General features: G+C 38.8%; 2 protein-coding genes and 1 pseudogene across 11 annotated transcripts in view; 2 read left to right on the top strand and 1 right to left on the bottom strand.

The window, feature by feature from the left end:
* The window catches only part of KIAA1328 (KIAA1328 ortholog), a 577,332-nt gene that overhangs the window by 532,539 nt on the left and 19,844 nt on the right, over positions 1 to 24,949 (bottom strand). For 3 of the 10 annotated variants that reach the window (XR_008917189.1, XM_007486735.3, XM_056820798.1), the window contains exons 1-3: positions 12,753 to 13,034; positions 9,235 to 9,270; positions 6,831 to 6,973 (exon numbers count right to left, since the gene is read on the bottom strand). Coding sequence is in view for 7 of the 10 variants with exons in the window: in XM_007486735.3 (XP_007486797.2) it covers positions 6,831 to 6,973; positions 9,235 to 9,270; positions 12,753 to 12,810 (237 nt within the window). In the remaining 3 variants the exon portion in view is untranslated. Of the gene's footprint in view, positions 1 to 1,063; positions 1,923 to 6,830; positions 6,974 to 9,234; positions 9,271 to 12,596; positions 13,035 to 24,949 lie in introns of those variants that run through there. The other 7 variants (XM_007486733.3, XM_007486736.3, XM_056820799.1 and 4 more) reach the window with 6 other exon arrangements.
* Positions 13,149 to 24,872, top strand: LOC100013185 (tubulin alpha-3 chain-like; annotated as a pseudogene).
* Positions 13,149 to 24,949, top strand: part of TPGS2 (tubulin polyglutamylase complex subunit 2) — a 73,194-nt gene continuing 61,393 nt past the window's right edge. The window contains exon 1 of the mRNA XM_007486731.3: positions 13,149 to 13,286. Coding sequence (XP_007486793.1) covers positions 13,205 to 13,286 — 82 coding nt within the window. The 5' untranslated portion in view covers positions 13,149 to 13,204. The remainder of the gene's footprint in view (positions 13,287 to 24,949) is intronic.

The raw sequence follows: 24,949 nt of genomic DNA, 5'->3' as shown, positions 1-24,949 counted from the left end.
AACTAGAGGAATTCCATGGGAACTGGAATGACCTCCAAGAATTGATGCAGAGTGAAAGGAGCAAAACCAGGAGAACATTGTACACAGAGACTGATACACTGTGGTACAATCGAATGTAATGGATTTCTCCATTAGTGGCAATGCAGTGATCCTAAATAACCTGGAGGGTTCTACGAGAAAGAACACTATCCACATTCAGAGGAAGAACTGTGGGAGTAGAAACACAGAAGAAAAACAACTGCTTGATCACATGGGTTAATGGGGATATGATGATGCAGACTCTATAAACGATCACACTATTGCAAATATCAATAATATGGGATACAGACCTAGTAATGGTATTCCTGGATCAAAAGGTATGCACTCCACCCTACATTCTTAAAGTTTTCAATTCAATTTAAAGGAACTTTGACTCAATCAATTTTGTTTCCACATTTTTAGACATCAGAAAAGGGACTATTATTTTTATTTTGCAGTGTTGTTAACAACTCAAAGTTAAAATCTAAATTAATTCATCAAATTCTGAGTTTACTAACTTCTTTATATTAACTTCATCTCCATCTAAGAGGCAATAAAAGCAAGAAGAAAATTAAGAAAATGAATGCTTATCTTAGGATAGACTATTGAATGACAATATTCCTCAAGCATTTTGAAAACAGAAAAAATTCTGTGTCCCAAAGTGTCTACATTCAGCTAAGTGAACAACATTTAAACTCCTCTTAGCAGGCTGTCAACAAGAATCTAAAATCAAAGGAATGCTAGGATCAAAATAAAGCATAACTATAACATGTAAAGAAAACCAAAGTATGGTTACAGTTTAAGGAAAACTAAATTCAGCCAGAAGACTAGAGTTTTGTTATCAGTCCTGACAGTGATTTACAGAATAGATTTATAGAGTATCTTGAGCAAGACACTTAATTGCACAATATCTCAGATTCTCTTCTATCCAATGAGGGGGATGATAATTTCCCTAAAAGCATTATCTAAGAGACCTTTTTATTGTTCTGCATCATTATATATAATACATCATTCTTATTATTCCTAGCCAGCCCCATCAAGTCACCTCATTGAGCCTCAGTTTCTTCAGCTGCAAAATATGGGTGTTCAACGAGGTGTGGGAGCTCCCTGGGCTCTAATATTCTATGACTATTGGGTTCTAAGGTTCCATCTCTCAGGGCTTTTACTGCAAACAAAGGCTGGATCTGGCTCTGTTGTTAGTAACAGGCCTTCCCAACCTGGGAAGAGGAGGATAATTTTTTAAATTGGACCTTAAATAAACATGAATGATTAAGCTACAGCAGGTTTGGGCAACTGTTATTTCCTGACAATATTTAGACATTGACAGTCTCTAATATGTCATCATGTCATGAAAGTAACCAGTCAACAGCAGGTTTTCAAACCAGCAGAACATAAAATCTGGCAGGTTCTGCTAAACTAGAAAACTTCAGATCTGAAGCCCACAATGGAATGTAGGTCCCCTGAAGCACAAAGAAGCTTATCACTAGAGGCATTGCCACCAGTAATTTTTTTCAGCCACGGAAACTCATGAAGAGACAAGTATATACAAGGAAGGTATCCACATCAGTGAGGGGGAACATGTACTCATATTATAGCACAGCTCTCAAGTACTGAAGAACTATATACTAGGAGAGTGAATTAGAGTATATCTATCAGTGAGACTTTCAGAGATTACTACCGGAAATAAGACGAAAAGTAAATCAAAAGAAAGCTTTTCTTCTTTCCTAAGCTGAAGAATAGTATGTTCCCAGAACAGAAAAGTAGTAAAGTCCTATGACAGGGGCCTAGTCTAATCATGCAAGGATGAGGGGTTCCCAAATTTAAGAGCAATTTTTTTGGAAAAAAAAAAAGACAAAACAATTTTAATGTGTATTACAGCAAATGTTCAACAGTTGCCTAAACAGGACAATCCCTATGAGATCAATGCTTAAAATAAAAAAAAAAAATACCTTCCATTTTGTGATAAATCCCATCTGACCTTATTATAAGGATTTAGAGACATTCTATATTTTGTTTTATATTTAACATCAGCAGTTTAGGCCAGTATTAGACAATATAATCACTACTGTGAATAAGTATTTAATGAGTATCTGTAATCTATAAGGCTCAGTGCTAGAGCCTAGAGATATAAAGAAGTAAAACATATGCTCCTGACTTCAAAGAGTTACAGATATAATGAAAAATATTAAGTAATAGTGAAAATTACATAAGGTAAGTACCATTTCAACAGCTCATGTAGTTCAAAGTTACGGTGTATGGAGAAAAAAATTCTCTACAATTTCAGAACCAAATTTATATTTCCTCCAAAACTCACTTCTTCTATTCTCTCTCCTAGTTTTATCATCAATAAAATGAAATTATTCTAACGGTCCAGGTCCATCTCTTTCCAGATGCAAATTAAATACTGAATCTTCCCAATTCTACAAAGTCTCTCTTCAAAATGGTCTCTTATTATTTATTAAATATCTACTATGTACTAGGCACCAAGAATACAAGTACAAAGAATGAAATCATCTCTAATCACAAGGGATTTATATGCTGAATGAAGGGGAACAAAAAACACATTTAAAAAAATAGATTCATATAGTTATATTTTTTTCTTTGTCTTTCTCCTTCTCACCTTATAAGAGGTAGAGGGGTAGAAGCAGCTCGGTGATCCAATGCATAGAGTGCCAAGTCTGAAGTCAGGAAGACTCATCTTTGCGAGTTCAAATATGTTCTCAAACACTTACTGTGTTATCCTGGGTTAGTCATTTAACCCCGCTAGCCTCAGTTTCCTCATTTTAATAATGAGCTGGTGAAGGATATTGGCATATTGCAAATCACTTTGGCATCTTTGCCAAGAAAATCCCAGAAGGGTTCGTGAAGAATCAGACAAAACTCAACAACCACAATATGCATGCACATATATACACATATATAGTCGAGCATAAATAAATATATTTATATAAACAAAATAGTTTAGAGGAGAGAGATATAGCAGTTGTGGGGGGAATGAAAGACCTAATGTAGAAGACAGTGCTTGAAATTCATCTTAAAGGAAAAATCTCTAAAGCAGAGATTTCAGGGAAGGGGGGGGGCAGTCAATGGAAAGAGAAAGGAAATGGAATTGCATGTGAAGAACAGGGAAAAGGTAAATTTAAATAGATCAAAGAGTGAGGAAGGGAATACTGTCCAAAATGGGAAAAAAAAGAGTTAGAAACAAGTTGTACAGGACTTTAAAAGCTAAACAGAGAAAGTTATACCTTATCCTAAAGACAACAGGGAGTCACTGAAGTTTGAGTTAGAAAGTAACATTAGATTCACTTTGACAATTGCATGGAGGATATAATGGACTAGAGGCAAGGAAACCAACCAGTTGTCTATTCCAAGAATCTATGTAAGAGATGATGAGGCTCTGAACTAAAATAATCTGTATGAGTAGAGAGAAAGAATCAGATGCAAAAGAAGTTTTTTGATTTAGCCAATGAAGGAGATAAAGAAGAGTGAGGAGACTGATAATATCAAGGTGACAAAAGGCTACCAACTCTGAAGGATGAAAATAAGGAAGTTAAGAAAATGGGAAAGAAGAAAAGAAAAGAAGTTCAGGGTGGGAACTATTTACTTTAAGATGTCTTTGGGACATATGATTTGAAATAAACAAAAGTCAATTTGTGATATGAAAGTGAAGTTTGGAGGACAGGCAGGGTCTGGATATGTAGATCTGAGAGCCCAAAGTGGATGAAGAAAAAGATCAAGAAAAGCACAGCATCATCAAAAATCCAGCAAGATAAGGCAGTCAGAATCAAAAACAAAGTCTTTCAGAAGTATTCAGATGCAGAAAAGACCATCAGATTTGGCGATTAAGAGATCACTGCTAACTAAAAAGAGCAGTTCCAGCTGGGTGATGAGATCTAATGATCTCATTGGCTCATTGGATCTCATCTGGCTAATGCCAGACTGCAAAGAGATGAGTAAAGGAAAAGGAAGTAGAGACAACTGGCAAAGAACTTTTTCAGGGTTTGTGGCTGAGAAAGGGAAGGAAGATATGGAATGAAAGTCATAAGATGGTAGAGTTGAACAATGGAGAACTCTGGTGGTGTTCACTGGATCCACAGTTCAAAAGGTCACAGATTTAGAGTTGGAAGGTATGCATATGCCATCTAGTCCAATTCCTTCATTATACAGATTAAGGAACTAAGGCCTATAGAGATTAAATTATTTTCTTAAGGTCATGAGAGGTAGGCTATCTAGAACACATTATAATAAGCCATTCTTCTATGAGTTATCTTCCTTTTTTAGATAATCCCTCAAGACAAGGATTGTGTTTTATTATCTTTGTACAAACCCCACCTAACCCACTCAACCAAAACTGAATACATGTTTGTTGAACTAAGATCACTTTGGGCTAAATTATAATATATACAAAACATTAAAGTTTCATTTGTGTGCATTAAAATCTCTGAGGGGAAAAAAACAGTCCAAACAAAGTTTTCAATCTTATTTTTCCTTTATAATGTACCTGGGGCAGACAGCACAGTAGACAAAGCCTGAGGTCAGGAACACCTGAATTCAAATTCAGCCTCAGACACTTACTACTTTTGTGACCCTGTTTGCCTCAGTTTCCACATCTGGAAAATGAGTGGGAGAAGAAAATGGCAAACATGCCATTATCTTTGCCAAGAAAACCCCATAAGAGTCAGTCACAACTGAAAAGAACTAGACAATAACAATGCCTGTGAGCTAAAGATCTGCCCATTAATGAGTAAAAAATAACATTAAAAATTACATATAAATTTTTAAAAGACTATGTGTTGTTAAAGTAAGTTTATACAATCATAGAATTTGGAACTGGAATGATCTAGTCTGAACCCCCTCCCCCACATCATTGTCATTGTTGTTTTACAAATGAAGAAACCAAAATCTAGGGAGGTTATATTTATTCAATCAAGGTCACACAGATAATAAAAGATCTGGGACTAAAACCCAGATATTCTGATTCTAAAACGTAATGTTCTTTCTCTCTACAATGTCCTTCTGCCTGATTCCAGAGCAGGTAGGTCTGTGATATAGTGTGTTAAGCACCTGTAATTTCATTGGTGTAGGAATCTTAGCAATCAACAGAGATCATAACATGATTTCCTACACAGAAAAATCTGAACCCAGATCTTCCTGATTCCTAGACCAGCACTCTATCCACTATCCAATGCTGCCTTTAGAGCATACAGAAAGCAAGAGATAAAAAGTCTCCAGAGCATAGATTTCAAGTCCTACAGGGCAGCAAGGATGATTGGCAGCCTTGCATATTATAATTCATATATAAAAACAAATAATCATATCCCCCAAATCTAGTACAACAAATATCCAAAAATGAAATGTTTTGTAAAAGATCTTGGAATGTTTTCCTGTGTCAACATGGAAATCTAGAAATCCCCAGTTTATTTAGTTGGGAGGTAGTGACCTTGTCATAGAAGAGGTTTCCCCCTGTAAACCTTAAATTCCTTAGACTTATAAATGTTGGAAATTTCACCATTGGGATATTTCATACTTGGAAAATTTCTTACTGATAGTCTATTGGAATGGGAACCCCATTGGCATGGGAGGTTCCTTCTCTTCCCTTCTTCAGATTACTTTAGGACAGAAACCTTTTGCTGAACAATGGAAAGGACTTTGACCTATGCTTAAGCATAGAACAGGAATTTCTTTGAATCATGATTGATTTTAGAATTGATACAATGGAGATACTTGGAATAAATCTCCACCCTATTCAGTCCTAACAGGATTGAGTAAGGGCTGCAGCCTAGATCAAAGATTTAATCATTTGAAAATATGACCTTCAACAGACATGTGCAAAAGCCAGAAACCTCTGGGCAGTCCTGGGTTAAGCTAGAGCCTCCATTGGCACAGGGAAATTGATGAACAGTGATTGGTAGATGGGAGAACGGAGAGGAGGAACTTGGAGGGTTTGCTAAAAGATAGGAGGGTCTGGAGACTTGAGGGTTGAGGAGTTTGGTCGGGGTGATTGCGGTGGACTCGGAGAAGCTTGCGCTGAAGGAAGCTGAAGGTGGGGGCCTCTGAGACTGTTTCTCCATTTTGGTCACCTGAGTGATAGGGACTGATCTCTTTTCTTTGCCCCAGCTATCTAAGAGCTTGGGCCTTTTGGCCCAGCCTAAACAGAAGGGGTATTTAAGCCCTATTCCCTTCTCTCCCTTTTTCTTTCTCTCTATCTCTAATTCCTTTCTTGCTCCTATTGTAATTAAACTCCAAAAAAGGCTGACGGCTGACTTGAGTTTTTCATTTAGGAATTACATAGCTGAATTACTTGGCGACCTTAAATTAATATATATCAGTCTTTTAAAGTGATTCCCTTGTCACACCCCTGAGGGAAGGTCCCACTTCATCAGACAATGGACATCCACTTCAGGTGGGAGGCAAGTAGCTCTTTTGTCTCCAGAAGCCTTTCCCAGTTTATCACACCCTCCTTACCTCTCCCATGTCTATTGTCTGATGAAATGGGACCTTCCCTCAGGGAGAAACCTCTCCTATGACAAGGTCAAAACCTGGGGTTTCTACCTCCCAATTAAATAAACTGAGGATTTCTAGATTTCCATGTTGATACCTGTATATCTTAAAGAACTGAAGTAGATGATTTCCTATTTGAGTATAGAGAGGAACCTGATCTGAAAAATGACATTCCCTATAGCCTGTCAGTAGAAACAGCCTGGTTGAGTTTTCAAAGGTTCATTTGGCCACTGGACTCCAGCCCTTGGGCTGCCTTGTGTACCTTTTTGCCAGGCCTAAAATGCCAAATAAAAATGAGAAATTCTACTAACCTCTTTACATGTTGAGTCTCCTGCACCTTTGAAAGGATCCATAGGGATAGAAGTATCAGTTGACTTGGAAGCTTTTAGTTTAACATCAGGTTTGGGAAATTTCAACTTGCTTCTTGCTCTACTATTTCTTGCTGCAGAGATTCCTATGGAGGGTCAACAAACACAATTTCAAAAAATGGTATTCTCTAGTACTAGGATTCCCTTAATAACAACTTTTCCCTTAATGCCTTTTAATTGATGTTAACCTAAGCTTGCAGGTAAAAGATAAACACTAATGTCAAATTCTGTTAACGCCCTAAAAATCCTTAAGACATCTGAGCCTGCAATTCAACTCCACAAGGCTTCTATCAGGAGATGTATAAACTGAAAGAAAAGAATTAAATAATAGGAATATAGACTTAAAGTTAGAAGGGGTTCAACTTCATCTTACAGATAATGAAGCCAAAGCCCAGAGAAGTTAAATGACTTGCCTATAGGACATGAGTAGTATGTCAAAGACACAGAATTTGAACACAAGTCCTGTGATTCAAAAACCAGCACTCTTTCTACAATTCCAGGTAACCTATCAAATACATCCTTAAATGTATTTTAAAAAATAAAATAAAAAAATACTTCCATAGATTTGGATATGAATAACATCTATGGATTTATTATTCAGAACCACCTCTGCCAACCCCACTGACAAACTAATAAGCTTACATTACCCTTTTAAGGAAGAAGAAATTTTTCTTAAGAGATTTTTATAGCGTTTCCCCCCAAAATCCTTCCCTCTTCCTAACTTCTCTATTACTATCTCTGGTAGTCCTGTCCTCCCAGGACCCCCAGCTTAAAACCAAGTGCCATCTGCTCCTCACTCTCAGTCTGCCCCCCTCCCCCCCATATCCAGCCAGTGGTAAAGTCTTGTCATTTCTCCCTTCTTAATAGCCCATGTCTATGCCCCTTTCTCTCCTCTAACCCATTAAGCACTCTAGTGAAGACTCTCATTATCTCCCACCTGGAATATTACAGCAACCTGCAGGCTGATCTCCCTGTCTCAATTCCACCTAATCTAACCCATTCTCCACTCAGCTTCCTAAAATACAAACTTGACAATATCAGCCCCCTATTCAATAAACTCCATTGATTCTTAATTCCTCCTAGGGTCAAATACAAAATCTTTTGCTTGGCTTTCAAAATCCTTCATAAGGCAGATCCTTTCTGCCTTGCCAATCTTCTTATACCTTTTATGCTTTACTTACTCTACAATCTGTGATACTTAACCTCTCTTACTATTCCTCATACAAAAAGTAGCAAGGTAGCATTGTAGATAGGGCTGGGCCTAGAATCAGGAAAACTTGAGTTTACATCCAGCCTCAGATACCAGCAGTGTGACTCTGAGCAAGTCACCTAAGTTTCCTCAAATGTAAAATGAAGTTTCTAATAGCTCTTATCTCACAGGGCTGTTATAAGGATCAAATGAGTTAATATTTGTAAAGCATTTAACATAGTCTCTGATTCACAGTAAGTATTCTATAAATGCTTATTCCCTTCCCCGCCCCTACTATTCTCCCAACTCTGAACATTTTCACTAATAGTCCTGCATATCTAGAATTCTCTCCTGCCTCATCTCTGCCTCTTGGTTTCAAAAACTTTCTTCAACTCTCAGTTCAAATCCTACCTTCTGTAAGAAAACATTCAAAATCATCCATAATCTTAGCACCTTCCCTCTGGGACTACTCCCAATATATCCTGTATATATTTTGTTTGCATGCAATTGTTTACATATTGGTTTCCTCCATTAGATTGTGAGCTCCTTGAGAGTAGAAACTGTTTTTTGCCTGTTTTGTATCCCCAGCATATAACACGATGTATGTCCCATGTAGTAGGCACTTAATAAATATTAGCTATCTAGATACATTTCTGATCAGATGTATATAAAGGGAAAGTGCTCATGGAAATAAAAAAAGATACCAACTAATCTTATATATTCAAGAGAAACACAGCCCTGATACCCTGCTTTGGGTTCAGTTAAGGCCTTACTGATTCATTAAGTTGTTAGTGTCTCCCTATCCCATTGTTATAGATTATTTTGTATCTATGTATATCTTGTACATACTAATATGAAATCACACTGTACATACCAATAAAATGTAAGTTCCATTTGGGTATGGATCACAGTATACAATACACAAAGGGGCTTAGTAAATACTTAACTAGATGATTTAACTATGTTCTAGCTGTGTGACCCTGGACAAGTCACCTCCTATCCCTTGCCATTCTTCTATCTTAGAACTGATATTAAGACAGAAGATAAAGATTAAAAAAAAAAACAACCCTAATTGATTTAACTGTAACTGAAAAACAGTTCTAATGTCTTTCCCCCCCATAAGCCCAGATTTACTGTATTGACATAAAGAAATCATACCTTCAATATGTAGCACTGCATGTTCCTCATCAGAAACTGTACATGAGAGCATTAAGGGAAAAATAAATAATCAAATACTACTCTTGCCACATGTTTTTGACATAATTTACAATTTCCTTTACCCTTAAAATATAAAACTAGCTTTTCAAAGAACTGGAAAGTAAACTATTCAGATTCAGAAAACTGAATGAAGTGCAGTAAAACAGATTCCTAAGAAAATCAATCTTTCTTTGAATTGACATAGCTGTCATCTAAATTTTTTTGTAAAACTACTTTGAAGGCTTTTTGGCATATCACTACATCTCTAATCTCACCTTCTTGTATTAGCATCTCCAAAAATTTATGGGAAAAGTTACACTATGAAATCTATTTTTAGGTTTTACCCCCTTGCTTTTCAATTAAGGGGATCATTTTCCATTTTTGAGTGAGGAGTTAAGAAAGCAGTTTTGTTTTTTCCATGACCAGGGAAACTTGGCAAGTTACTTTAAGCAAAATGCACAGATAATTTCACAATGGTCTTTAACTATGAAATACAAACTCATTTTGAAGGGCAAGTAAATAATGCACAAAGAAAGACAATTTCTATCCTACTGTATAATTTAAAGAAATCTTCTCCATGTGACTAGGAACTCTTGCCACAGTATCCAAAACTATAGCCTTTTTACATTACTCTTATCTTCCTTGACTCCAAATCCAGTATTTACTTTACCAACTAGATACCTCTAGATTGCTTTCCCTTTTCTCTTCATCTGTTAAATTACCTTACCCTTCCCTTTAAAGTTCTAATCAAGTATTATCTCCTTTAAAATCTCTAGAAAAACATCCCTAACTGCCACTCTCCAGTAAATGATCTTACCCCAAGATTTTACAACTACATAACTCTCTAAAAATACATAAAATATAATATTATGTCATACTTCCCTATGTTAACATCTTTGTCCGCTTCTAGATTATAAACTATGTGAGGACAAAGAACTATATCTGATTTAAACTTTTAAGGTGTGCAACAATTGCCAGATGATAGTCACTAATAATAGATCCCTAATGGTTTTGTTGTAGGAATTACAAGAACAAACCAAAAATGGAAATTTTAAAAGAATTCCTGGAGAGTAAGTCCAGTTCTACTCAAAATCTATATTATAATTAGTAGTAATAAAATTAATATTAATATCTAGCTCAGAGCTTCTCTTACAGTGACAGCCTTAACTACTGTCCAGTACTGTCTAGAATGCCTTTTTAATAATGATTCATATAACTTTTCAGATGAGTATCCATATAGTCATAATTGGTCATGTTCTGCTTTTCCAGACCTAAGGTCATATAGCTAGAGGGAAAAGAAACCTCATCAGCCACCTAGTCCAAGCCTGTCATTTCACAGATGAGGAAACTGAGCCCCAAAAAAGCTAAATGATTTCCCCAAGGTCCTTCAAGCACTAGAATCATTGTTCATACCAGTGTTCTGTAATGTGGAAATACTACCTCCCTAATACACTATCATTCATGTACTCTTTGTGTTACCTAATTAAAATTTTTTTAAATAGCAAAGAAAAATCTAATTCTAAGTTGTGACCAAGCTCCTCAAAGCTGATACATAATATGCCTGTTAAAAACAAAGCAAGTACATTTTAGTAATCAACTGCTGACATCTTTGTCTTTACTATGAACTATCATGGAGCAAGAAAGCATTTCACTGCTGTTGGGTTCATTTTTAGTCAGAACCCTGACTCCTAATATGATATCATGTTATATCTCACACTGCTGACTCATGAGGTATGTGAGGTTCTTGTGCAACATACCACAGATGAATTATATTGCGAAACAAGAAGCTGTAAAGAAAGATGATATTCACAGAAGACCAACATAAAAGGTGATGATGTCTGGGGTTAGGGAAACTTCAATTCAAATGTCTTTAACTGATTTAATGGAAGCATTAGAAATGTCTACTGTGAAAAACAAAACAAAGGGAAAGACTAGAATTTTGATATCTTGCAAGAAAAGTTGTGTTTTCTTTTTTAAGTTGTTTTTTTAAGCTCAATTATGAAAATTCTGAATGGTTGTTAAACCATGAAAAGTAATGATATGCCAACCCAGCAAATGCACAACTAAATGATCTATAAATGTAATTACCATGGCCTATCTTGAGGTGACTTTTGTCCCTTATTTTCTGAAGTTAAATCAAACTGTTTATTTTTTTAACCTAAGTATTTCTAACAACCTATACCACCACTCTTTTCTCTCTCAATCCATCATCAGAAAAAGGAAGATCAACATTTTACATTAAAGTTCAGAAATAGAATCAGATGTTTCTCTATATGATTGGACTATATTTAGGGACCCATTCTTATAAGAGTAAGATTAGGTTTAGATCTTGTACCTGCCAGTTAATTAGCACTTAATTTTAAGAAGAAGATCCTGGAGAACTTGCTGAGAATATGGCTTGCTCCACATAAATTCACAGTGGTCCAAAGCAAACAACTATAATGCTCCACAACCTTTCCAAGAGTTCCTTAACTTGAGGTCCATGAATCTGGTTTTTGTTTGTTTGTTTTATTTAGTTTATGTATTTATATACACAAATAAGGCAAATATGATAATATATGTAATGTTGCATTATAATATCATTACATATTATATTACAACTATAATAAAATGTATGTAATACGTGCAGTACAACTAATTCATTACAATTAGTTTCCTTTGTAATCCATTGTATTTTATTTTGTGTATTTAAAACTATTCAGAGGTCTTCACCAGACTGTTAAAGGGGTTCATGACAAAATAAAAGGGAAGAACCCCTTTTCTAGGGTCACTACTATCACTATTCAGACCTAATGCCCCATCCACACCAAACCCTACCACAGCCTCAACTGAGAGACCCATCAGTTCTAGACTAAAGCTCTGCCCCACTGAATATCACAGTAGCGAAGCACCTCGGCTCTAAACCTGCATCCCTAGCACCTTCCCTGACGCCAGGTCACTCTAGAACTACAGCAGAGTACCCAAACCTGGGTCCAATACGGATCATCCCGCCCCCAGCCTCAGGAGACAACCTTCCAGGGTCACATAGCGCCTTTCCAAGTAGCCCCGCAACTCAACCCCAGCACCCCACTTTTCCTTCTCCTTTCGAGGTCACGCCCTTCCCCTCCAGGGCCAGCCAACGTTTGGCCACCACCAGGATACCCCTGAAGGGCTTAAATAGGGGGCAGAGGACTGAGGTCATCCACAGGCGCCAGAATGGAAGAAAGCCCTGACAGCAGGACAGGTTGCAGGAGAGTCCAAATGGGGGACTCCTGCGACCCGAGGAGCCGCCGCCGCCGCCGCCGCTGCCACCTCTGCGTACAGAAAATCGGCTGCTCGCTCACCTGTCCTGCCGGAGAAAGACCCCCGGATACAGGGACTGGGAGGAGGCATTCGTGCAGACGCCCTCAATAGCACCTCCCAAACCAACCCCCGATCCTTCATTTCCCTCCCAAGCTAGCGTGTGCACTGGCGCCCCCTGCCCGCCGGGCAAAGGATACGGTCCCGGCTCCAATACGCCTCGACCCCCGAGCCAGTGACAGCCGTCATATCCGCCATCTTGAAACAACCGCCACTCCCGGGGTCTCCCCTCGGCGGCACCGCCCTGGTCGCCAAGATCGTCCCCCCATTGGTTCGGCTATGTTTGAGGCCCGCCCCCACCGCTGGCAAGTCAGGGCCCTCAAGGGATGGAGGAAGGGAGGAAAAGCGGAAGAGAGGTGGTGTCTGGGAGTTGTGGTTTGGTAACCTGTCCCCTGCTTGTCAGTCTCCGATTGAACCCCAGAGAACAAGTGCAGGGTCCAGAGCGAGACAGAGAAAACTACGATTCCCGGCATGATGGCTCCCATCGCCTCTTGAAGTCGAATGAGGAAGAACTCCTCCTACCTCCTTGCCCCGCCCCCAGATTCACCCTGACCCTTGACCCTTGGGCTGGCTTGGACAGAGGGAACGAGCCATGGAGGACCGATCGTTGCAGTGTTTGGGTGGCAACAAACCGCACCTGGAGAAACTAACTCTGGGGGTCGCCCGTATCCTGGGTCAGGGGGCGAGAACAAGGGGGGAGGTGGAAGAGTGATGGTATGGGAGGGAAGATGTCAGGCGAGAGAGGAAAGGCCTGCCGAGGCGTTGTATGGGAGGGAGGTGCGGACATAAGGGCAGAGAAGCCTCTCGGAAAGGATCTGGAAAAGAGTGTGCTGAGGGATGTCGGGGCGGGGGTCAGGGACGAGAAGCCCCCTGGCTAGATCCCTTTAATGTTTACAAAGAGCTTTTATCACAATGACCCTGTGTAATTGACTCCAGTTTCACCGGAGGAAACTGATTCTTAGGGGTTCCTAATAACTGACCATTCCATAGACTTTGAGGTTTGAAAACTGAAGTGACCGCCACCACCTCCACCCCCACCCCCGTGACCTGACTTCAGAACCACTGACCACACGGTCTGGGAAGACAAAGGCAGGGGATGATGCAGAGAAAAGGAGTTATAAGGGACTGGAGGTTTAGATAAAAATCAAATGCATCCGCTATGCGCGGTGCTGGGAGATGCAGAGAAGAAATAGCCCCTTCTCCAGGAGTTAAAGAGAGGAAGAGAAGGCACAGAAGGCAGAAGAACCATAGCAAGGGTCGGAGGGAAGTGAGAAGGGCTTTACCCAAGCTTTAGTTTTACAGGAATTGAAAAGGTTGTCAAGGGAGGCCTGAGTGTTTGTGCTTGCAGATACCAATAACAGAAAGAAAAGAAAAAGAACTTTTAACATTTAGGCAGTGGAAGGTTATTTATTGAATCAGATTTGTTCAACCAGAAGGTATGACCGGCCAGCATCTAGGAATAGGATAAGAACTGAACTTGTGATTTCTTTGATAAATTTAACTGCAAGTCAGCAGCTTCCTCTAAAATTCATAATCTCCAAGATTTTGCCTCAAGCACTGAGAGGGTTAAGTAATTTGACTCTGTAACAGCCCTTCAAAAGTGACACTTGAATCCAGATCTGCCTACTCTCTATATACAATGTCATGCTGTCTCTTAGTGCTGAAGATACAGATACAAAAATGAAATCCATACCCTTGAGGAGCTTGCATTCTATTGGCTGGGAACATCAGGTACATAGGTAATTATATGCAAAATTTGTATAGCAGTGACATTCTGAGCTTTGAAGAATGCTAGGGACAATATGACTTAGAGATGAATAAAATTACAGGTGTGATGCAAAGGTACAGAGGGGAAATGTAAAGTACTCTTCAGGATTCAGTAAACAGTCCAGTTTGACTGGAACATAGAAAATGTGAAATAGGTCTGGAAAGGTAGTCTGGTACTTGGTTAAAGGACAAAATATGAAATTTGTATTTTACCTTATATTGCCCATCAGTATGTTTAGCTGGAACAATCTACAAGTTGAACCCAGAATTAACTAGGAAAAGATAATGTTGGATCACTTCCAGAAAACTGCAAAACTCTTTATGTGAAGCCAAGCATTTTCCAGGAAAAATACCCATCCTTTTAATACCATCATTTTACAAGTACCAAATGGCTGAGAAGTTATATGGAATATAACAGCCTCTGAAGAAATGAACATCCTACAGAGGGCAACAAAGAGGTACATGATGGATATGAATAAGCTACAGCATATAACCAATGGAAAACTTCCCCCAAAAACCCGAATTTAAATTCATCAGGAAAATGTGGGATAAGAGAAAATGACCTGGTTGTACTATGAGATTAAGGTATGGAAGATATACAGCCCTATTGCACAACTGACATTTTCAGAATGTCAGGAGAAATTCCAAAAAGGACTCTTTCACATTGGGTGGATATCCCCCTCCACAAATTATGGAAAGACAAGTGTGTCACTGAAAATAAGCAAGGATAGGTTGCAGTTTCCACTGCTGAAGGAAACATCCACATCGATGAGATTACTTAACTATTTGTGTACTTCACAAGAAGATTGTGGTTCTTCTTGAGCAGAGCAGTGATATGATCAAACCTCTGCATTAGGAATAGCAATTTAGCAGCAATGTGGAGCTTGAATTGGGGAGGGGAGTGACTTCAGGCAGGAGGACCACTTATAAGACTATTTCAGTAGATCAGGCAAGAAGAGATGATCATGTTGGACATGGGAAGAAGACAAAAGTCAGATAAAAAGTGGAAGTGAAATTGACAAGACTTGGCAAATTACTAGATGGGAGGGAAGAGTTGAAGATGATTCTAAGATTCCTGATCTATATATGCATGGTATAACACTTAATATAAATAGGGAAGTTAGAGGGTCAGTTCTGAGAAAAGATGGGTTTTATACAGATTGAGTTTAAGATGCTGACAGTAATATAGGACTGAAGTTAAGGAATCCGATTAAGTTTGGTTAAATTAATCTGAGATTTATCTGCATAGAGGGGATGCTTGAATCCATGAAAGCTGATGAGATCTCCCAATCATAAAAAAGAAAAGGCAGACAAGGATAAAACCTTTGAGGTATGCCTCTAAAATAGAGGCTGGGACAAGAATGATGATCCTATAAAGGAGTCTCTGGTATTACTATCTAAAGGTTTTGCCCAAACTCAGAGGAATACTAGTTGCATAGTTCCTGAATTATTTTAAAAGCATTCACCACAAATACTCTACAAAAGTTACAATTAGGGCCAAACCATTGGTAGATAGGGTCACCCAGGAGTTATTATAGTGGACAAGTGATCAGCCAGAAACAAACACTGCCAGTAAGGTACTGCAGCAGCTATAACCCTCCAGTTCACAATGATCTGTTGGTTTAGACAGTACTTTAAACTCCATATCCTACTAAAAAAAAAAATGTCATTGGCCACCTCATTTTGACTTTCAAGAAATTCTGTATGATCTGGCCCCCTCATACTTACCAAATGGAAAAATTTTATGTTTGTGCTCCCAGAATTTAGCAATCTCAACTGTTCCATAGACATGTAATGCTCATGCCCACCTTCATTAGTGCTGCTCCTGAAACCTGGAATGTCTTACTCTCTAATCCAAACCCCTTTTAAACCCCAGTTCAGGGTGGCACAGTGAAAAGAGCATTGGATCTCAACTCGGAGGACATGGGCTCAGATACTTCATTAGAAGCTTATTATTTGTGTAACCTTTAGCATGCATGACAGTCTCTCCTTGGCCTCAGTTTCCTCATCTATAAAATAAGACGGTTAGATTAGATGAACCCTTTAGTCCCTGCCCACCATAGATCTATGATCCTTGAAGTCTTCCCTAACCATACCAGCCTTCACTGATACTCTTCTCTTCATCCATATAGCATGTACCAAATAATTTGTATTCTAGATTGCATGTAATATACAACTAGACTGTATGCTTCTTAGAGGTAAAGGCCATGTTTCATGTCCTAGGTATGTCAAAGCTGAGATAGAATGGGCACTTAGTAAATACTTGGTAGCCCAAATTTTCCAGTTACGAAGTTTGTCTACAAATTATTTGGAACTTAGCATTAATAAGCATGAAATCATGACTCCTTCATTTGTTAGGCCAAATAGCATAGTCTGTTATATGAACAAAGCTTGTACCTCCCACCCTATCCAGTAATCTTAAGAATATGTTGATTATAATGTGGACTAGCTGAAAGAAAATATTTTTAACATAACCAATAACTCTTGCCAGAAAAGCAACTTTAGTATAGTACTGTTAAATTGATCTTTAGTGTCATCTTGATAGACTTAGGACATCAAAAGGATTGTTTTTGCTTTCTTGATAAAATGATCTTGAGACATCAAGTTTACATATTTTTCTCTGCTTAGCCATTCAAATCAGGGCCATGTTTTGTTTATTTTTTTACTCCAATTAATACCCAGTATAGGGCTATATTCAGTGAATACTCCCTTGACTGAATAAAATCTCCAAGTCAGATAGCTATCAAGTGCTGAACATTACCTTTCCAAATTGTCTCCATTCTCTAGTCACTATGTTGTAAATCAACATCTAGACCAGATGGACAGCCCAGCCCAAAGTTCCTGCCAATTTAAGTCATGCATGCCTCCCAGCAGCTATGCCTAACAGGCAGATTCCAGTGGGTAATTACTAACTGTCCACATATGTGTGACCCATTATTCCTTCTGTCATCAGTGTGCCCCCTAAGCGACTTCACCATCTAATTAGTTCTTGTTATTTTCAGTGTTTTTTTGCACTGTGGGTGTTTAGGAACTTTGGTAGGTTATTCCGAATAGAATAATACAATACTTGGTTGACCACTAAATCATTAGAATTCCTATAAAGCATTAGAGGATCCAGTGGCATTACCTGATCTTCTCCACAAAATAGATTTGGGGTAGACCAGTACCCAAGAGGCCATTTGTATATATATATATATATATATATATATATATATATATGTATGTATGTATGTATCACTACTAATCTTTACAATAAAACCTTTGGGATAACATTTTTTCCAAGGAAAAGGAAAATGCATGGATGGCTTTGCAAAGGTCATCTTACTCTATATCTTTCTCTTCAATTTTTATGAAATTTTAACTTCCCACTCCTGCAGTATTTCTGGAATCATCTTTAATTTTTCCATCCCCCTTTTAGACCCCAATGATTTCTACCTCAGTAGCATTTTTCTCACATCTTTCTATTTCTACTGCTACTCCCTTGAAATTCAGGCTCCCATTGTTATTGCAGTAGTTTGTTATCCCTGCCTTCAGTACCTTCTCATTCTAATACTCACTATTTCTATTCTTCAGAATCTTAAAGTTCAAAGGGGCCATTTAGACCAACCCACACCTAAACAAGAATCCCCTCTTGAACATACCTGGCAAGTGCCATCCAACCTTACATCCAGATCATGTAAGGAGGAAGCCAGTAACTCTTAAGGCAACCTATTCCTCTTCTGGCTAGTTCTGATTGTTACAAAATTTATTATAATGTCAATCTTGAATTTGCATCTCTGTACTTCCTACCTGTTGTTCCTCCCTAGGTTCTACTCCCTAGGTCCAAATAACAGTGCTCCATATGACAATCCTTCAGATATTTGAAGATGGCCATCTGTATTCCTGATGAGTCTTTTCTTCTTTAAACAACCCTAGTTCCTTCAACTAATCCTCATATAGCAGGAATTTTTAAGGCACTATACTGTCTTAATTGCCCTCCTTTTAAAAATAAGTTTGGGAGCAACTAGGTAGCTCAGTGGATAGAGAGCCATACCTGGAGATGGGAGGTTCTGGATTCAAATTTGATCTCAGGCACTTACTAGCTGATGACCCTGGGCAAGTCACTTAATCCTAATTGCCTATCCCTTCCAGCTATTAGAAGAGCTATTGCTCTTCTGCCTTGGAACTGATCCTTAGTATCCGTTCTAAGAAGGTAAAAGTTTAAAAAAATAATTTTTTTTCAATCAATGAAAATCTGTATCTCCCTGGGGAGCCCATGTTGAGAAAGAAACAAAACATGTATAGCTAAGCAAAACAAATCCCTGCATTGGCCATGTCCAAAACATTTTTTTCTTAAGCTATTTCATAAGACCTCTGGAATCATAGTTATTGCATTGAACAGAGTTACTGAGTTTTCCAAAGTGTTTATGATACTATTGTTTTCATGGTTCTGCTCACTTCTCTTAGATGAGTTCATTTAAATTTTCTTAGGTTTCTCTGAAACCATAGTCTTCATAATTTTTTTTTCATTTTAAAAATGTTTGGAAATATAATTTTGGTACAGTTTCTGTGTGCACCAACATTCATGTAAACCAGTTATAATGTCTTTTTAGAAACATTTTTGAGAAGCTATGTGATTAGAAATCACTTAAACTTAATGAGGAGCATTGTTTTATTTAATAATGTTTTCCCGTGGTATTCCCCATGGTATTCATGGAGACAGGATATGGTACAGTTTCATCATCATCATCATCTTCCTCATCCTCCTTTTTCTGAGCAACTTTAGTAGCTCCCCTTACCCTATTGAACTTCTCTTTCAACTTATAGTTTTACTTCTTATGTTTCTTCTTCACTTTGGCAGTATTATTATAACATTGCTTCTCATCACTCAAGATTGTTCCACTTTGTGCCAAGCTTCTTCACCATACCCTAACGGATATGACTGGATTTATAGGCTTGATTTTGGGATAATATTCTGAACAGGAAGAAATCAAGTGATAGTCATTTAGGGACATTAGGATCCTCCTTGTTACCTTTTGCTGGCCCATAGTCCTTCATTTATCATATTAAATTTAGATTTCTTTTTCCCTGACATAGTCTTCTGTCTCTGAGCACTTTTTTTAGAAAATTGTAAATTTAACAGGAACTTCTGGATTCTTCTTGTGCTTTTCCACAAGGAAAGTATAAGCAAATATCTTCTATTCTCCTTTAGCTATGGTGAACTTGATTCTGTTTGCTATTCTGAGGAACACAAGACAGGACATTTGGATAAGGTCTCCATCAGCCATATATTAGCTAATTCCACAAGAATCCAATTTCCCTAATTTCTTAAAGAACAGTGAGTGATATTCCATCACATTCATATACTGGAACTTGTTTAGCCATTTCTCAACTGATAATTGCCATTCTAACATAATTCTAAATTATTACTCCCCTGCTCAATAACCTTCAATGGATCACTGTTAAATTATCTTTCTTAAAGTATCCTAACTTCTTAGCATTCAAGACCTTTTCTAACTTTGTCACAAAATTATCAAATTACTTGATTTAAGATGGTCTAGCATCTTGAGAATCAGAGAGCTACTTTTAATTCCTAAATTCTTCCCACCTTTTCCTTTCTATGCATTTGCTCATGCTATCATCTAAGCTTAGAATGTACTTTAAAACCAATTCAAATGTCTCTTCTGTTATGCCTTATTTGAAAGCAACCTCTCCCTCCTCTCATCTTTAAAAATAATTTGTTTTTCTATTCTTATTTTCCTATTCACTTTTAATTTGCATTATACAAATTCAAGTGAAAGCTTTTTTACTAATCCTTTCCAGCTCTAATATATGATTCTGATATTAGACCATAATCATGTTGAGGGTGGAGATTATAGCCTTCATCTTTATTTTCTCAGTACTCTCACATGCTTCCATCTTCAAAAGGTCCATCATTTCACAGTTATAGGTATTTAATTCCTCCACTGATAAAAATCACAGTTCTACATATCAGCTTGATCTCGGTTAGATTCCTGGGTTGGAGCAGCCCCTCAAACACAACAGAGGGAGTGTGCCTGTCACAGACCACACAGAGAAAACACTCTGACTAAAGAAATGTAAAAATAGGCAGTAATCAAGGAAATTGAGTCAGAAGGGCCCTTAGAGATAAACTAGTCCAGAACCCTCATAATTAAATCTGTGACCCAGAGAGGTTCAGTGATTTGTACATCAGTCAGTAGGAGAGTCAGCACTAGAAGCCAGGCCTGTGGATTTACTTCCAGATGGCCCTTCTATTACTGGCTCTATGAAAAGAGTTAAGTCACTTAAGCAAGAGAAATCTGAATAAAATAAAATCTTATTTTTACCCAGGAACCATCTTCCCTTCCCCAGTTCCTCATTTCTTTTATCATCTGAGTATGTTTCACTATTGTAAGAGGCAGAAGGAAATAGACCAAAACATAACAGTATCAATATCAATATACATTACTTATAGACATTCAAATATACTTGAAACCATGGCTTAGATTTGAGTCCCACCTCTCTGGACCTTTGCTTCTTCATCTAATGGTAAATGAAATTAATTATATACATGGCTTTTATATCCAGAAAATGGTATAAAATATGAGCTATTGATATTAGCTAATTTGACCTACACAATATCCTTGTAAGATAAGGCAAATATTATTCATTTATAAATTAAAAAAAAAAAGACCCAGAATGATTAAAGAACTTGGTCATTAGAAGCCAGAGTCAGTATGAGAACTCTGGCCTCCTTCCTTTTCCCAAACTGGAATGATGGAAGAATTCACTGACAGTTTGTAGGATTGGAGTGAGAAGTACTCATCGATGCCCTTTAAAGCAGTGAATAAAATAAAGAACACTTAAGAGTAGATATTGCTACCCAGTTTCTGCATGTTCTAAAAGTTCGGTTCATCCTACTAAATACAATATATTCAGCAGTCACTGGATTCAGGAACTCTCAAAAAGTCATTAGAGAAGGCTTGAAACAATCAAGGTAATAGGATGTGGTGGTATGTAAACCATAAACACTAAGTGCTGTGGCAGGTCAGGAAGAGTCTAATAAAGCTACATGCAGAGAATAAGACAAAGTAGGCCTTACAAGGTGATTAAGGTGCTTCTGACTAGGGGAAATTATTAAGGGTAAAGTGAATTTGAAGGTGAATTTTATGTCTACTCTAGAGGAGGACTTAGGTTGTTGGATAGGTAAGTTGGAATCAGAGAACCTTGAATGTTGGGTTAAACTTGATCTGATAGTTAATAGAAAATCAGGGTAGGTTCTTGAGCAGAGGAATAAGTGCAAAAATACCCTTGGTGGTATTTTAGGAATGTTAACTTGCTGTCAGTGTGCAGCATAGATTGAATGAAATTAATGAAAGAGCACTGTGCTAAACACTGGGTAAATAGGAAAGTAAAACAATCACCACTCACAAGGAGCTCTCTTTTTTTAAATTTCATTTTTTTCTATTACATGTAGAAACAGTTTTTTAACTCTTACCTTACCAGGGCTGCTTCATGAGTGTATCTCCATCCACGTGGGACAGGCGGGGGTCCAAATTGGCAATGCCTGCTGGGAATTGTATTGTCTGAAGCATGGAATTCAACCAGATGGTCAGATGCCAAGTGATAAAACTATAGGGGAGGAGACGATTCCTTTAACATGCTCTTTAGTGAGACGGGAGCTGGCAAGCATGTGCCCAGAGCTGTGTTTGTGGATCTGGAGCCGACTGTGGTGGATGAAGTCTGGTCAGGCACATACAGGCTTCTTTTCCATCCCGAGCAGCTGATAACTGGAAAGGAGGATGCAGCCAATAATTATGCCAGAGGCCATTACACCATCAGCAAGCAGATTGTTGATCTGGTCCTTGACAGGATTTGCAACCTGGCGGATCTGTGTACTGGCCTGCAGGGCTTCCTCATCTTCCAAAGCTTTGGCGGAGGCAAGGGCTCTGGATTTGCCTCTCTGCTCATGGAGAGGCTCTCCATGGATTATGGCAAGAAGTCCAAGCTCGAATTCACCATTTACCCAGCACCCCCGGTCTCCACGGTGGTCGTGGAGCCCTACAACTCCATCCTCACCACTCACACGACCCTGGAATACTCCGACTATGCCTTCATGGTTGACAATGAAGCCATATACAACATATGTCTGTGCAACCTGGACATCGAGAGGCCAACCTACACCAACCTGAATCGGCTCATCAGGCAGATCGTCTCTTCCATAAGGGCCTCACTGCGCTTTGACGGGGCCCTGAACCTCGACCTGACAGAGTTTCAGACCAACCTGGTGCCCTACCTGCCCATCTACTTTCCCTGGCCACCTACACCCCCGTCATCTCTGGCAAGAAAGCCTACCAGGAGCAGCTGTCAGTGGCGGAGATCACCAACGCCTGCTTTGAGCCCCCCAACCAGACAATGACCTGCTGCGTGCTGTACTGCAGGGACATGGTCCCCAAAGACATGAACGCCGCCATCACCACCATCAAGACGAAGTATACCATCCAGTTTGTGGACTGGTGCCCCATGGGCTTCAAGGTGGGCATCAACTACCAGCCTCCCACCATGATGCCAGGTAGCAACCTGACCAAGGTGCAGCAGGCCATGTGCATGCTGAGCAACACCATGGCCATTGCGGAAGCGTGGACCTTCCTCCACTGGTATGTGAGCAAGGGCATGGAGGAAGGCAAATTCTCCGAGGCCTGGGAGGATCTGGCTGCCCTGGAGAAAGATTATGAAGAGGTGGGCATCGACTCAGTGGAGGCCGAGGCCGAGGAGGGCGAAGAGTACTAGGCAGGAGGGATGCCAAAGCCTAGCTTCCCAATCCCAAAAGTATAACTAACTGGTTACAGAATTTGTTTACAAATAAATATTTAGGTAGTAAAAACAAAAAACAGAAGAGTAGTAAGGGCTAGGCAAGGATGGTTAAGTGACTTGCCCAGGGTCACACATCTGGGATGTGTCTGAGGCTAGACCTGGCTAGTCCTGTCCCCAGACCTGGCTTTCAAACTGCCAAGCTACCCATTTGGCCCTTGTAGAAACAATTTTTTTGGTAAGTTTTATTTAGTCAATTTAGAACATTTTCCCTTGGCTACAAGAATCATTCTTTCCTTCCCCCACCCCCTTCCCATAGTCAACATGCAATTCCACTGTGTCCTTACATGTGTCCTTGATCAGAACCTATTTCCATGTTGTTGATGTTTGCACTAGGATGTTCATTTAGAGTCTACATCCCCAATCATATCCCCATCGACCCATGTGATCAAGCAGTTGGTTTTTTTCTGTGTGTAGAAACAATTTTTGACAATTGTTTTCTGATATTTTGAGATTCAGATTCTCTCCCTTCTTCCCTCTGCACCTCCCCAAGGCAGTAAAGAGTCTACTATAGGTTATACCAGTGCTTTCATGCCATATATATTTCTATATTCCCCTTGTGCCTGAACACATGTATCAGTCATAATTATAAAAAAAAAAACCCAACTCATGAAGGAAATAAACTGAGGGATGAAATGTTTTGATATGCAGTCAGACCCCCAAAGATTCCTTCTTTGGCTATGGATACTTTGATGTTGTTGTAGTTGTTGTTTGTTTGTTTGTTTTAATCATAACCTTGGAGTTATCTTGGAACCTAGTTTTGCTGAAAATAGTTTAATCCTTCATTGTACAATATTTCTGTTATTGTGTACACTCTTCTCCTGGTTCTGCTCATTTCACTTTACATCAGTTCATATAAGTCTTTCCAGATTTTTCTGAATTCATCCTAGTCATTTGTTATGACTCAATAGTTTTTGTGAAGTGGCAGAATGAAAGGGGTTAGTATAAAAATGGACTGGATTATTTAGGAGTAGGGTTGCCAGGAATTTAGTCAAATTCCAAAGAGATTTATTTTAACAATTTATAAAATATGGAAAGAGTGAAAGTAAGAAAATCGGAGAGAGGATAGGGTAAGATATCTAGCCTAAGCACTAAGTATTTTGCTCCAACCCCTGGTTCAACCTAGACAGGGCTAATTAGCCCTTAGCTGGAGAGGCCTCAGCCTTGAGCCGAGGACCTGGGAATGCAGGAAATCTCTCTCAAGAGAGTAGGTCTCTCCTGAGACTAGTCCCTTCAGAAAATCCAGGAAAGGAGTCAGCCTCTTTCACTCACTAACCCTAAATTTGTGGTAGTTTTAAGGAAAGTAGAAGTAGTCTAAGATCCTCAGAGTTCCTCCAAAGTCAAGCTGAAGGTGAAAGACCGAAAGAGACCTCTCACAGGAAGATCTTGGCATTTTTAAAGATCATTCCTTTTTGTCACTTCCTGTGACTTCCATCCATTTTATATGTATCAATAACAGCTAAGGCTTTGCTTAGGACTGCCCAGGGGCAGTCAGTCAATTCTGATTTGTCACCCATTATTGCACATGTGGGTTACAGACCTCCCCCACTCAAGTGTGAGTGGGGTGTGTATGCTTCTGGTGATTGAATCTAAAAATGGTCAGGGGAGATTTAATTTAATCTTCACATTTTCCATTACAATCATATACCCCAGCTTGCCACTACAAAAAGAAGCAGCTCACATTCTAATAGGTGAAAACTAACACAAGTAAGGATTTCAG

The sequence above is a fragment of the Monodelphis domestica genome, chromosome 3, assembly GCF_027887165.1.
Source record: "Monodelphis domestica isolate mMonDom1 chromosome 3, mMonDom1.pri, whole genome shotgun sequence".
Taxonomy (NCBI): domain Eukaryota; kingdom Metazoa; phylum Chordata; class Mammalia; order Didelphimorphia; family Didelphidae; genus Monodelphis; species Monodelphis domestica.
Note: the sequence above shows the minus strand (reverse complement) of the source record. Positions and strands in the feature narration are given on the sequence as shown.